General features: G+C 47.9%; 1 protein-coding gene across 16 annotated transcripts in view; it reads left to right on the forward strand.

Moving 5' to 3' along the window:
• The window catches only part of FNBP1 (formin binding protein 1), a 975,957-nt gene that overhangs the window by 509,933 nt on the left and 450,913 nt on the right, over nucleotides 1-15,111 (forward strand). For all 16 annotated transcript variants that reach the window (XM_085613976.1, XM_085613977.1, XM_085613978.1 and 13 more), the window contains exon 6: nucleotides 8,649-8,753. In XM_085613976.1, coding sequence (XP_085470102.1) covers nucleotides 8,649-8,753 — 105 coding nt within the window. The remainder of the gene's footprint in view (nucleotides 1-8,648; nucleotides 8,754-15,111) is intronic.

Below are 15,111 nucleotides of genomic sequence, written 5' to 3' on the forward strand. Positions count from 1 at the left end.
CCTGCATGAGCAGGGCACCCCTACAACCTTCGGAGTCCGTTCTCTGGGGTTGTAAGTGTAACAGCCATTACCACATATAGAGTGGCCATGCGTCATTACGCGATGACCATCTCTAAACTGGCTGTAACGAACCCTGTCATGTTTGGTATCAAACATGTTGGAATCATACCCCCACACCGTAAACGGTGTTATGATTCCATGCAATGTAAAGCTCCTCCGGTAGGCTCTCAGTGCTTCAGGTACCAGTCTTCCATAACCAGACAGCAAGCTAGGGCTGCTTCCGGCCAGAGGCACGATTCTGCCCTCCAGCTGCTGAGCTAAGCTCGAGCAGGGGAAGGCAGAACAATAGGTATCCTGTCACAGGCAGGTGTGACCACCTCCCAGGCAGGATTTAGTGTATTGGGACAGGGTGGGGGCGCTTGCCAGCGCGACTGAGACTGCTTGAAGGGCACATTTGGTGCCCTCCTTGCATACTCCAGTTTAAACCAGTTCAGGGAGCCGTTATCTCCCGTTCTGGGGTGAAACTGGACAAAGGACATGGGAGTATCCTCCCCACTGGCCAGCCCTCCTCTGGGAGGGACCCCTAAATCGTCCCAACCCTTTCCTTAGAGTATTTAAGGGCTTATCTGTGGGTGGGTCCCTAGATCCGTCATGGGACAAGATTCAGATCACATACCACTTCAATTTTGACCGTCTGATCACTCTGCACTTCGCTGGACTTCGCTTTGAGAACCAAGACTGCACCGGGGAAGATTCCTGCTGCTCCTGGTCTCGTCGTCTTGCTGGTCTTCTGCAACGTCTGTGCCCGTGCTCTATATAGGTTCTTCAACAAGCCTATGGACATCCTAGACACCCAAAGGAATCTCCCTTGGAGTGAAGGAGTCACTCCCTTGCATCTGCAGGCACTACAATACAGCTGACCAGTTTGCTGATCCTGGGCTTCCACGGACTCCGAAAGGCTCAGCAACTCAGGTGGTGGTTCTGCAATTCCCTCGAGGCCTGCACTGTCTTCATGCTGAGTTTGAGGCCAGTATCCCTCGTTGGAACCGCTGGAACAGAACCCTGGTGCCCCGCATCGACTTTCTGTTGCCAAGGCTTGTTTACTCTCTCCTCCTAAGATCTCCGGGCTCCAAGAAGCTCCAACCTCACGCAACTCCTAGAGCCAAGATCTTCTGTACCGTGGACCTTCTTCATTGGTGAGCTGCTCAAGGTCCTCTTGCGACTCCTGTGCCTTCGGCCCGTGGATTTTCTTGAAGGTCTTCTTAGGCTTTAGTGGGCTCCCCTGCTTATTCGGACCCGGCTCCAACTTACCTGGTCGTGGCAAGTCACTTGGACCTTGCTGGTCCCGACACTGCACCGTTTCCATCGACTATGTTGGTTGCTGCTGCCAAGGCTTGTTGGTGCCCCTGCCGGACACTGACCCATTGGGCCTCGACATCCGACGTGGGACAGCTCGTTAACGGCTCCTGGTCTTCTACAGCGTCGCCTGGTCCACACAGCTGCAACTTCAAAGGCACAGTCACCCTCACCTGCATCTCCGACATCGGTGGGCATTCGTCTTCTGTGCGTCCTCGTCACTCCTGAGTGGCGTTGACTGTGTCCCCTCTGCTTGCAGGTACCTCTCATCTTGAATCGACCTTTGGGTTCCACCGGACTCCTTCGTCGTCTTCTCCAGCGGCATCTTTTCTGAAGTCCTCCATTGTGGTCTACGGCGGTTTCCGACGTCACTGGACACATAAGCTCCCGGCTTCCTTGGTGTAGGTATCCTGGTTCATGGGGTATCTATCCACAGGTGGGGTGACTCCACAACCTTCAATCTTCCACGGGGATTCTTCAGGGTCCGCTGAGAAGGGTCCTTTTTCTTTAAAACTGCGACGTATCCATTGACTTGTGTTGATCACATGGTCGTGTTTACGCTCCGCACCCGGCCTCCGTGGGGTTCCTGGGTACTTACCTTGGGTGGTTCCTTGCGTCCCGAACACTTCTAAGTCTTCTGGGTCCATTCTTGACTTGAGTCGTGGTTCGCATTCCACTATTTTAGTATATGATTTGGTCTCCCCCTGCAGACCACTGTGTATTTGTGGTACTTATGTGCTCTATTTCCTATGTATTGTGTTTATATCTCCGGGTAGGAGATATTGCAATGTGTTGATGCGTGTTTGTAATAAAATATATATTTTTATAACTACACTGTGTGGTTCTATTTCACTTAACCTTTACCATAAGATTAAGTACTGGTAAAGCAAGCTGCTTTACACTCCTGGATGAAGCCTGAAGGCTGCTCTACACAGCTACCACTTATAGAGCTTTCAAAGGTTGTCTAAAACCACTAAAATCACCATAAGTGTTGTCTGGATTAGTGCAGGGTGCTACACTTACAAAAGTGAGCACCATATACTAAGCCAGCCTTTCACAGAAAGGTTTAATGTAAGAGCGCCCAGGTGGGGAAAACCTACACTGGGGTGATGGGCAGCAAAATGGACCCTCTACTGCCTTGTAGAGGCCCTGCAACAACCATTGTGCATGGGAAGTTGTAGCTGGATCAGGTGGTCTGCACTGTCAGTAATTCTTACTGTGGTGTTCCTAGGGCAAGGACAGGGTTTCTGACACTGTGCAGGGTCCGTGCGTGGACGGTTACGGATAGGCCTGCCTTAGACAAGCATCCATGCTGCGGGTGCCATGATATACTCACCCTGAAGCAGAGAGGGGACTCCTCTTAGGCAAAGTAGATGGTGCAGCACCGACTTCAACACCATCCCCGCTGGGTGAGACGAAAGCCAGGTGACTGCATCAAAACGGGCCAAAAGAACACAAACTGGCAACTAAAATAGTCTAAAATAACAGCCAAAATTAAAGTAAAGGAGCACTAACAGTCTTGGGGAGCAAATACAAGGACATGACAATAATTGAAGGTAAAGGAAGTCAAATTAACATTAAAATGGGTCTGAAAGAGCCAGGCAACCTTTAGCCAGAGTGCTGAGACGATAAGGGAATTCCAAAAGGAGCAGACTTAAAGCAGGGTATGCATTAAATAAAGAATAGACAGGAGGCCGGGCTTCCAGGCCAATCAGAGAACTGGAGGTGCAGAAGCTGAAGATGCTGACGTTGCATCATGCCCTGGCAGGTGCTTGGCTCAAACGTGGCTTGGCTGCGTCCAGTGGATCTTCAGAATTCATACCTCTCACAGCCTTCTTGTAAGAACACAGGAAATATTTACAGATTCCTGCCACTGGGATTTAACCCTTCTCACCTATTTGGTAAATGTTATGTCTTTTTTGCGTCACTTGGTTGAGACACGTGGCCGGTGGACACCTGCGGGACTCAACTGGCAGTCATTGGAGTCTACCAGAAGAGGCCAAGGGACCTGTGAGAAGTTGGCTTGGCATATGCTGGTCACTAGTTATAGTGGCCACCTTGCACCAATCCAATTCGACTCTTATGGTAGATAGGTTTACGACAACCTTTTAAAGAAAGCTATCCTAGTGGTAGCTGTGGAGAGCAGCCTTCAGGCTAAGTCTCTGAGGAATGTAAAGCAGCTTGTTTTACCGTATAATCTCTTGAATGACTAAATGAAAGGACACCACACAGGTGTATATATATCAAATATATATGTATTTATTTCTAGACACACTCTACTAATCTCTTTATGAGTTTAGAAGCCAAGTAAACATTCAAATGTCAACAGTTCTCAATAAATTAAGCACAAATATGGCTGGAGCCCTAGGGGCGTACCAGACCATATACTAAGAAAATGGGTTAACAAAGTAGATTTGCAAAATGACAAAGCCTAGGGCCTTGGGAATCGCTGGGACTTCACTACTGCAGTGTTAGCAGGTAAGTAACTAGCTTACGGGAGACGCGTGCAGTGTCTAAACACAGCCACGGGTTTCCTATAGGTTACAATAGAGCAAGTCGCGGTTTGTATTTTAAAGTTTTAGGGCACTTCGAAGAAGTCAACAAGCAAGCCACTTACAAGGTAAGTATTTCGAGGGCCAACACACACTTGGGCACCGGAGTGCACGAGTTACCTCACCCAGGGAAGCCGGGTGCATAGGTGTCTTTTGGAGTCGGTTCGCGATGCTGTTTTCAATGGAGACCAATGAAGACTTGCTGCTTGAGACGACTGGAGAGGTGTCTGCTGGAATCCGAAGGTGGATTGAAGATGAAGAGGACCTGAAAATTGAAGGGACAGTGTTCAAGGTCACGTGCCAGTGACCGGTGGCCAGCAAGATGGATGACCACAGATGTCGCTTCAGGTCGTCGATGGTGTTTTGTCTCTTCGCTCACGAGGTCCAGGAGGGATCGACGATGACCAGCAGCTGGATTCGGAGTGTCCCACGACGTCTGCAGCTGATGACGTGTCGGCAACCGGATTGGAGCTAACAAGCCTTGGCAACTGCAAGTCTTGTGTAGACGGAAGATGGTTGATGATGCAGACCAGCAAGGTCCGATGGACTCACCCAGCGAGGGTGAGTGAGGGCAGGCCCGGAGCAACCAGGAGAGCCCTTTGAATCGTTGATGAAGTCTTCGGGGGACCCACTAGCCAACGGGCAAATGATCGCGAAGACGGCGCCACAGGAAAAGTTTCACAGGAGCCCACAGTCACTCGGGACGGGGTAGGCCGCTGATTTTGGAACAAGACCTGCTGGGGACTTGGGCCACAAGTGGTCCAAAGCACAAGTTCGTAGAACGTTGTTTAGGGTTTGCACTCGAAATTAGTGCACGGTTCCCAGGTATTGCAGTTCCTCGTCACACGTGGGGTCCAGATGCCACAGCTTTGCTGGGGACTCAAAATGGCCGTCGAGAGATCAGGAAATCCGCTTCTGGGACCGCAGGGACTTCGGACTCCGGCGGGAGCGGTGAAGATTGCAACCGTCGATTAAGGTTTTTGGTCGCTGCCAAGCAGGGGAGTCACTCCTTGACTCCAAGGGAGATTCTTCAGTCTTCCAAAGGTAGTGGAATGTCGAAGGGCCAGGATTCTTCTTTGTAGAGCGTCGTCCAGGGTTATCTGAATTGCATTGGCAATGCTTGCTATCTTATAGTGAAGATATGGGAGGGACTAGCTCTATGACCACTCCTCTAGGAGGGTCAGGGTAGTGGGTGGTTACACCCACTTCCCTTTGTCCAGTTTCGCGCCAGAGCAGGGACAGGTAGCCCCTGAACCGGGTTGAGCTGGCATATGCACAGAGGAGCCTACTGCTCCCCCAGTGCAGGACTTCAAAGCACTCTAGGAGTGCACCCACCCAGCTCCAATACACTAAATCCTGTCTGGGAGGTGGTGACACCTCCCTGTGACAGGATGCCTTTTGTTGGGCTTCCTCCACTGCGAGTTTCGGTCAGCCGCAGGAGGGCAGCCCAGTGTCTGTGCTGGTGGCATCCATTTTGTGATGCCAGGGCTCTTTTAGATTTCTACTGTTTAGTACAGTGGGTACATGTCATCCCCTCTAGAAGGGTGGGATCATACTCCCACACCAGTTACTGGTGTGGGGGTATGATTCCAAGTTGTTTGACACCAAACACGACATGTTTTGATGCAGTCATTCCAAAGTTAGCATTTACCGCGAGGTTATAATGCACTTAAGAGTATATGGTTTAACCGCATCCACAAACAGCAGCAGGGAATAGACTCTGCCAGCAGCAGAGGGGTCCTGCTCAGGCAGAAGCACCCCTCACATAGTAGACCAAGCGCCCTGCCCTCCGGATTGATAGGGCCTGCAATAGGGGTGGCTGATAGGTTTATATGTGTGTGTATGGTGAGATATAGGAACCTATACCTCAGTGAGGAGTGCTAACACTACCTCACACAGGCTGCAGTAGCAGGCCTGTGGTGACAGATTGAGAATGCTTCCCAGGGGTGGCATACTACATGCTGCAGCCCCTGGTAGGCCTGTGAAGTACCAATGCCCTAGCTACCTAAGGTACCATATACTAGGGGCTCATAAGGTACCACAGTATCCAATCACTAGTGCATCTAATATGCACACCAATCCTTTAACGGAGTAAGCAGATAGGCTGGGGTCCTGGATAGCAGAATCCCAGCCAGACTAGTCAAAAACCATGCAAACACCAGGAAAAAAGTGGGGGCAACCATATAGTCAATTTCCACCTTCCTATAGGACCCCCTCTGCCTTGATCAATGAACTGAGTGCTCTCAAGCCGTGCTCTCATCAGGTGTGCTTCGGTCTCTGTACCGGCTGTTGTATGTGCTTTTTAAGCCATCAACTTAATGAACCCTTCAACTTCTTACATAAAGATATTTTTCTTGAATCACCATCAGCCAGTCACATAGCTGAGCTACAAGTCCTTTGTGCCTCAGGAGCCAACGTCAAGGGTGTGCCATAGAGCCAAGGTGGTTCGGAGGACGCTGCCCACATTGTTCCAAGGGTGTCTGCACTCCATGTGAATAAGGAGACGGGCTAGCTGAAATGTTCTTCGTCTCCATTCCCCCCATGATTGAGACCAGATGTGGACATCTGACTTGGTTTGCACCTTCATCTTGTTAGAACCAGAAGAGCTCCAGTACTGAATGCAGGGTAGCGAGAGCTAGACCTGCACTAGCATAGTGCCCTGGGTGAAGCCTTTCTTGTGTACACTTGTAAAACATTCCTCTTCTGTAGTCTTTATGTTCTCGTCTCCTCCATTAATTTGATTTGTCACACTCTCTGCTACCTTGCCTTAGTTTGATGGTTTTTCAAGCCAGACCTTACATACTCAGTTCTGCAGTATGTAGTGGGCACACTCTTTGTCCTACTAATACGGGCGTGCCCTACAGCCAGGTATGCAGGAGACGCATGCGTTCCCAAAAGCCGCACTCATTGTCCTGTTAATCCAGGTGTGCCCTAAAGCCATGTACGTAGGAGATGCACGTGTTCCCAAAAGCCACAGTCTGTCCTGTAGATACCGGCATGCCCTGGGGCCATGTACTAGGAGACGCATGCATTCCCAAAAGCCACACTCTTCGTCCTGTAAGTACGGGTGTGCCCTAGAGCCATGTACGTAGGAGACACATGTGTTCCCAAAAGCCACAGTCTTTGTCTTCTTAATACAGGTGTGCCCTAAAACCATGTACATAGGAGAAGCATGGTTTCCCAAAAGCCACACTCTTTGCCCTGTAAATACGCGGTGCCCTAAAGCCATGTAAGCAGGAGACGCATGCATTCCCAAAAGCCACACTCTTTGTCCTGTAAGTACGGGCGTGTCCTAGAGCCATGTATGTAGGAGACGCATGGGTTCCCAAAAGCCACACTCTTTGTCCTTTTAATACAGGCGTACCCTAGGGCCATGTACGTAGGAGAGGCATGCTTTCCCAAGAGCCACACTTTCTCCTGTAAATACGGGCGTGCCCGGGAGCCATGTACGTAGGAGACGCATGCGTTCCCTAATGCCATACTCTTTGTCCTGTTAATACAGGCGTATCCTAGCGCCATGTCCATAGGAGATGCACGCATTCCCGAAAGCCGCAGTCTTTGTCCTGTTAATACAGGCATTCTCTAAAGCCATGTATGTAGGAGACGCATGCGTTCCCAAAAGCCACACTATTCGTCCTGTAAATACGGGTGTGCCCTGGAGCCATGTACATAGGAGACGCATGCATTCCCAAAAGCCACAATCTTTCCCCTGTTAACTCGGGCGTGACCTAGAGCCATGTACGTAGAAGCATGCATTTCCAAAAGCCACACTCTTTGTCCTGTAAATACCAGCGTGCCCTGAGGCCATGTACGTAGGAGACGCATGCGTTCCCAAAAGCCAGTGGCTTTTTCCTGCTAATACAGGCATGCCCTAGAGCCATTTACGTAGGAGACGCATGCGTTCCCAAAAGCCACACTTTGTCCTGTTAATACAGGCGTGCCCTAGAGCCATGTATGTAGGAGACGCATGCGTTTCCAAAAGCCATACTCTGTCTTGTTGATACAGGTGTGCCCTAAAGCCATGTACGTAGGAGACGCACGCGTTCCTAAAAGCCACACTATTCGTCGTGTAAATATGGGTGTGCCCTGGAGCCATGTACGTAGGAGATGCATGCGTTCCCAAAAGCCACACTCTTTGTCCTGTAGATACCAGCATGCCCTGGAGCCCTGTGTGTAGGAGACGCACGTGTTCCAAAAGCCGCACTCTTTGTCCTGTAGATACCAGCATGCCGTGGAGCCCTGTGTGTAGGAGACGCACGTGTTCCAAAAGCCGCACTCTTTGTCCTGTAGATACCAGCATGCCCTGGAGCCCTGTGTGTAGGAGACGCACGTGTTCCAAAAGCCACACTTTGTCCTGTTAATACGGGCGTGCCTCCGTATGATCAATCAGGTAAGGCGAAGCTTGTTGTTGGTCCTATAGGCGCATTTTACACTGTTCCTTCCCAAACTTTCTGATGATCAGTTTGAATTGAAGAGCTACTTCTGGTTCACTTGATCCTCCCATGAATAATCTGAGTAACAGTTTCAAAAATCAAATCTGGGGCAGCTGCCTCTCCCGCTTGGCAGTGTATTTAAAATGGTGGACGCAGCCAGCACAGGATGAAGGATTGCAGGTAAGTCAGATAGCTTTAACAGTCACCTCCTCTCAGACAGTGATGTCATATAAACTGGCTCGCCCAGTAGTGAAGTCTAGCTGTCTTAACCCAGCACTGTATGACTGGCCTCTTCTCTTTACTCCAGAGCAAGCGAAGGTTTGAGCGGGATTGTAAAGAGGCTGACCGGGCGCAGCAGTATTTCGAAAGGATGGATGCAGATATCAATGTAACAAAAGCAGATGTTGAGAAGGTAAGCTGCAGGCCCTGGGGCCTAGAGTGCTTTGGTGGGGTTTGTGCTCATGTGTGATACAGTTCATCAGGGCTCTGGTGAAGCACGGCTGTGTGGGGGGTGGAGAGGGGTGAAGACGTTCATTAAGCTAGTGGGTATTGTGGGTGTCCTATGGCAGTAGTGTCAACATCTGCATGAGCTCTGCTGTGAAGCCTCTTTGATTCGCTAATGTCTTTATTGATGATATTTTCCTCAGTCACCTTGTTCAGACTAGGTCTAACCAGACTAGTGGGTCCCGCCTTATGCTTAACTGCTATGTGGTATCCCTGTGTGCTGTAAGCCATTTGATCTCCCTACAGTGTGGCATCTACAGACCTGTCAACTCACCCTCATTTGGTGGGCTTCATCCTCTTTTTACTTGTATTCATCTGCCTGACCAACAAAATGCCTCCATAGACCTTCATTGGGTCACCCAGATTTCAAACCTATCTCAACTTCCATTCACCTTAATGGGATCTCCAACTTAAATGCTTGACTTTACCCACATTCTGTTTTTGACAGTTATGTATCTGCCAGCTATTTTATGATAGTCTATGAACCTTCTGGCAAACATTTTTTTTTTTTTAATGCAATTTTATATAGCGCGAACATTATCCGAAGGTGTCGGAGCGCTTAACATGTATACTCATGCACCTGAACAGGGAGCTCTATTTGGCCCCATACTGATAAGATGGTACATCTGCATTGAGGACGGCTCCTTGTGTGATCTTACCAGCTGGTACATAAAGTGAGCAAGTTTGAGTAGAAAAGCTAGTTTTGTGGAACATATGGTTCCTGGGAGACATTACTTCAGTGCATCAGAGGCATGTAGTGTGTCAGCGTTGGAATAAGTTGATCCTTTTACGGACAGTGTCAAATTATTCATGTTCATAAATGTAAAACTGACATGGCATGTATAGCAGGAGCAAAGATTTCCCAAACCATATATTTTGCTATTCCTGCCTTCTGGTGAGTGAGGCAAGCAGATACATTGGCCTGAAGAAGACTTTGTAAAAACATGCAAGAGGTTTAGAATGGGTAGAGATGAGGGCCCTGGTGTCCAGAGGAGCACAGTCCTCCTCTCTTCTTAATGTTTCATGCGGACCCGGTCACTTGTGTGACGTTCTTTTTGCTAAAGTCACATAAACTCGCCCATCTTCTGAGGCTGCTTTATGCTAAAGTCAAGTGGACTGGTCATCTTTTGGGGCCTGCTTTATGCTGAAGTCAAGAGGGCTGGTCATCTTTTGAGGCCTGCTTTATGCTGAAGTCAAGAGGGCTGGTCATCTTTTGAGGCCTGCTTTATGCCGAACCAAGAGGGCTGGTCATCTTTTGAGACCTGCTTTAGACAGTTGTGAAGTGAACTGGATTATACTCTGAGGTCTGCTTTTTGCAGATGTGAAGTGAACTGGTCCATATTCTGAGGTCTGCTTTATGTTGAAGGTGAGTGAACTGGTCCATCTTTTCAGACCTACTTTGTGCTGAAGTCAAGAGAACTGATTTATTTTCTGAAGCCATCTTTGTGCTGAAGGTTTGACCTGCCATCATCTATCAGGAATAAACAGTGGGGATACAATAGTTCCCACACAACTCAATTTCGGCCCCAACGCAAACTTTGTATGCATAGGGATCAGAATTCATTCCCCAGCATGTAATCAGGGCCTCTGATGGAATTTTATTTAATGCACTTGGAAAACAGGCCACGTAAATGAAAGCAGAAATGGAAACATTGCACCAAGTAGACAAAGCTCTGTTTTTGATCCATTAATATCATTCAATGTAATCCCATCCATTGATCGCATCCTCAAAGTGGCTGTGGATAAACACTGCCCCTCTCCACTCATCTTTCCATGGATCCACTGTGACCCTCTCTTGTTGTCCATTGTAGGTCTGCTGCACCCCCTCACCTCATTCCGTTGTGGATCTTATGCACCTCTCACTCCTCATCACATCGTGATCCACTGCACCCCTCTCTCCTCATCTCATTGTAAATCCACTGTGTGCCTCTCCTCTCATTCCATCAAGGATATGCTGTACTTCTCACCTCACCTCATTGTGGAACACCCATGCTCCTCGCACCTCATCTCTTCGTGGATCCATGGCGCTCACTCTCCTCTTCCATCTGTGGATTCGCCTGACCTTCTATCATCTTATCGTCTTGGATCCTTGCATAGTTATCTCCTCATTTTTCTGTGGATCCACTGTACCGCTCCCTGTGCATTCCAAAATAGATTTGTTTCACTCCTCTCTCTTCATCCTATTGTGGACCTGCTGTGTGCACTATCTCCTTATGCCATCGTGGATCCGTTCCGCCCTTCTTCTCATCCCTCTGTGGATCTACTGTGCTGCTTTATTCACATCCGACACACATCCATCATCGATGCCCTGAGCCCCTCTGCTTCACCTTGCTGTAGTTCCACTGCACCCTTCTCTCTTCTTCACATCATGGATGCCCTGAACTCCTGTGCTTCATCTTGCTGTGGTGCCACTGTACACTTCTCTCTTCATCACTTCATGGATGCTCTGCACTCCTCTGCTTCATCTTGCTATGGTTCCACTGCACCCTTCTCTCTTCTTCACATCATGGATGCCCTGAACACCTGTGCTTCATCTTGCTGTGGTGCCACTGTACACTTCTCTCATCATCACTTCATGGATGCTCTGCACTCCTCTGCTTCATCTTGCTATGGTTCCACTGCACCCTTCTCTATTCATCACTTCATGGATGCTCTGCACTCCTCTGCTTCATCTTGCTATGGTTCCACTGCACCCTTTTCTATTCATCACTTCATGGATGCTCTGCACTCCTCTGCTTCATCTTGCTATGGTTCCACTGCACCCTTCTCTCCATCACATCTTGGATGCCCTGAACTCCTCTGCTTCATCTTGCTGTGGTTCCACTGCACCCTTATCTATTCATCACATCATGGATGCCCTGAACCTTTCTGCTTCATCTTGCTGTGACCTGCACCCTTCTCTCTTTATCACATCATGGATGCCCTGAACCTTTCTGCTTCATCTTGCTGTAGTTCTACTGCACCCTTCTCCCTTCATCACATCATGGATGCCTCTGCTTCTTCTTGCTGTGGTTCCACTTAGCCCCTCTCTCAGTATGTGATCTCCTTGGATCGGCGTCTCTTCATCGTGCTGTGGACTCATGGCTCCGTCTTTAGTCATCTTGCTGTAAATCCGCAGCACACCCCTCTTCTCCTCCTCTCGTTCTGGATCACTGCACCCTTATTTATCGTCATCCTGCTCTGCCTCCAATTCACGCTCCTCCACTTCGTCTCATCATGTTTCTGCAGTGCTGCTCTGCCTCCCATTCAGGATCCTCCACGCTCCTCCACCTCATCTCATCATGGATCTGCAGTGCCCCTCTGCATCTTATTCAGGATCCTCCACGCTCCTCCACCTCATCTCATCATGGATCCGCGGTGCCCCTCTGCACCTTATTCAGGATCCTCCACGCTCCTCCACCTCATTTCATCATGGATCTGCAGTGCCCCTCTCCCTGATGCCTCTCCCTGCTCATCTCATCTTGAATACGCTGTACTTGTTTCTCCTCCTCTCATTCTGGATTCACCGCTTTCCTCCACCACATTTCGCCGTGGGTCTCCTGCACTCTTCTCTGTTTATACTGGCTTTGAGCCTCTTTGTCCATCTTGTGTCTTCTTACTTTGACTCCAGTGTGCTTCTATCACTGACCCACTCTTTCCTCATTCATCTGTGAATCCACACTGCTTCTTGCCTCATATTATTATAGATTGCCTTTGCTCCTCTCGCCTCATCTCTTTGTGGACCCATGGCTTTGACTCTTACTCCGGTATTGGAACTTTCATAGATTCCCATTGCATGTATGTTTCCCCGTCATCGAGATGGGAGTCTGCGGTAATAAAAAATACCATAGAGATAGGTACAAAAGAAGAAAAAAGGCCTAGGCCTCATCTCATTTTGTAGCATATCCACCTCTTTTTGTAAAAGAGACCAAATGAAATGAACTGCCAATCAGAACAGCCTCACCCCATAGAACCTTCCTGAGAGAGCCTCAGATTTTCTACCGCACCTTGTGCAAACTTGAGTGGGGCCCCCTGCAAAGCACACTGAGGCCCCCCCCCTTTCCGGCGGCCCTGCCCACCACCTACCACTTTGCCCCACCACCCAAAAATCTGTTTTATTTTGATTAGAAACCTCCCAACATTTAATGAAATGCTTCTATATTGATTTGACTCGAAGTTCTAATGAGAAAGTGGGAAACCCTCAACATATAAGCTACACCATTTGTAACAATACTGTCAAGAGCAGATTATTTAACTGAGACAGCAATCGGAACAATGCCAAGTAGAGATCCTATTGTCTCAGGAACTGCCGGCAGAACAAAGAACTATGAAGGATCTGAATTAGAATTGACATTGATGGACAATAACTTGAAACTTTGAAAGAAAAACCCAAACCTGCAAATCCATAGACTCGACTGACCATATACATGAGAATTACACAAGATATAACGCAGTATCTTGCGAATTCCAAGAGAAATAGACTAGTGAATTATCAAAATGCCACACCCAGCGACTATTTAGGTCCGTGCATGATGATAACGTGAACTGAGGAATCAATTTCTACCATCGTGTCTTTATTAGTAAGCAGGATGAAACAGGCAGGCAAACGAGGCTGAGGATGAAAACTGTTTGGATGCTTCAGAACAATGATGCAGATGTTTGTTTGAATTTATAATTTCTGTAGTATAAACAATGCTAAATACAAGATTTAGACTAACAATTCCCTTTTTGAAGGCTCAAATATTTCAAATTGACTGGCAAAACAGTAACAAGTACAGCAGGGAAGCAGCATACAAAAATCAAACCACTTTAGTCAACAAATGCCCTTTTGGTTTGTGCACGAAGGTGCAAATATTTCAAAGTGACTGGTTAATCAATAACCAGTACAGCAGGCACCAGCATGCCATAATCAAACCTATCTAGTAAAACTAATTCCCCTTTTGTTTGTGCATGAAGGCATAAATATTTCAAAGTGCCTGCTAAAGCAATACAATTTAGCAGCATAAACATCAAACCCGTCCAGTCAAATAATGCCCCTTTTATTTGTGCATAAAGGTGCCAGAGCCCATTTTTGTCCATGCCTTAAAACATCTCTGGATGGCATCTGCCTTTAATAGTTGCAACAATCTCCCATCCAGCAATGGCAGCTTAAGAAGCAGCAATTGTGACCTGGGGAAAGGAAAGGAGGCCCTGGCAAGAGGGGATCCCCAGGATATGGCTCGACAAACATGATACGTGGCAGAGCACTTAGAATCAGGCCTGGGCCCTGGCATTGAACAGGAGCTGAGAATTTACTGCTTGTGAAAGGAAGTGTGAGGGAAGATAGCAGCCCATCACGAAATGGTGGGCAAGTAACAGGGTGGCCAGAGACAGTCCCGCAGGCAAAGGGGCACCAAAACCCACGCACCTAAATAATTTGAACAGATGTCTTTCAGAACCCTCGCATTGGTTCGCAACTTGGAACAGGCATGTACATTTTAGTTAGAAGCATCCAAATCTGCTCAAGCGGGAAATGATTTCAAACGATTTCAAACAAATAGTAGTGGATGTAAGCTTGCTTTTAAAATATGTGCACACATCTTTTTTCCAATACACACAATTCCCATATAACAGCTCTCCGTCTGAGCAAGTCGATATTGAAGTGTTTTAGGATGTTCAGAGTAAAGCTGGAGATGATAACGTGGTTAGTTGTTAAAGGGAAAAGTAAGATTCCGATCACCTTCCCTTCTCTTTTGCCAATGAATGCAATAGAATTTTAGAAGGGAGTAAAGCATACTATATTAAGGGGTTGGTTATGCAGAGTGATGGACACATCCTTTTTTCCACAGAGAGGTGTTTGTGAAGACGAATCCCTGATATTCAAAAATGGAGATGAATATTGCACATTCAGTGAACAATTAACATCAATACTGGGAGCAGTAAGAGACTTATGTGCCCTCACATTATAAACACTGTTGTCTACAAAAAATATACATTTCCAAACAACTCATTATTTTCAACATGGTTGACAATTCTGTATTAGCACAGCCGTGTGCTTTAAAAAATCAAAGTCCATATTCAACTCCCTGAGCTTTCACCCATGTTTCAAAACGCGGGAAGTACAATATAATGTCCAGAGGTAGACATATCTATACTATGGAGATCAAATGGGTGTGGCACTCCTGTGCCCATTCACAGATTGGCTTTGCCCCTTGCTTCCCTAGTGGCCATCGCCGACCTAAGCCTCAGATAACAAATCAGGGAAGCGAGAACGAAAGTCCTGAGTTGGCTGGGGGATTGAAACCAGG

The sequence above is a fragment of the Triturus cristatus genome, chromosome 1_2 (genome assembly GCF_964204655.1).
Source record: "Triturus cristatus chromosome 1_2, aTriCri1.1, whole genome shotgun sequence".
NCBI lineage: Eukaryota > Metazoa > Chordata > Amphibia > Caudata > Salamandridae > Triturus > Triturus cristatus.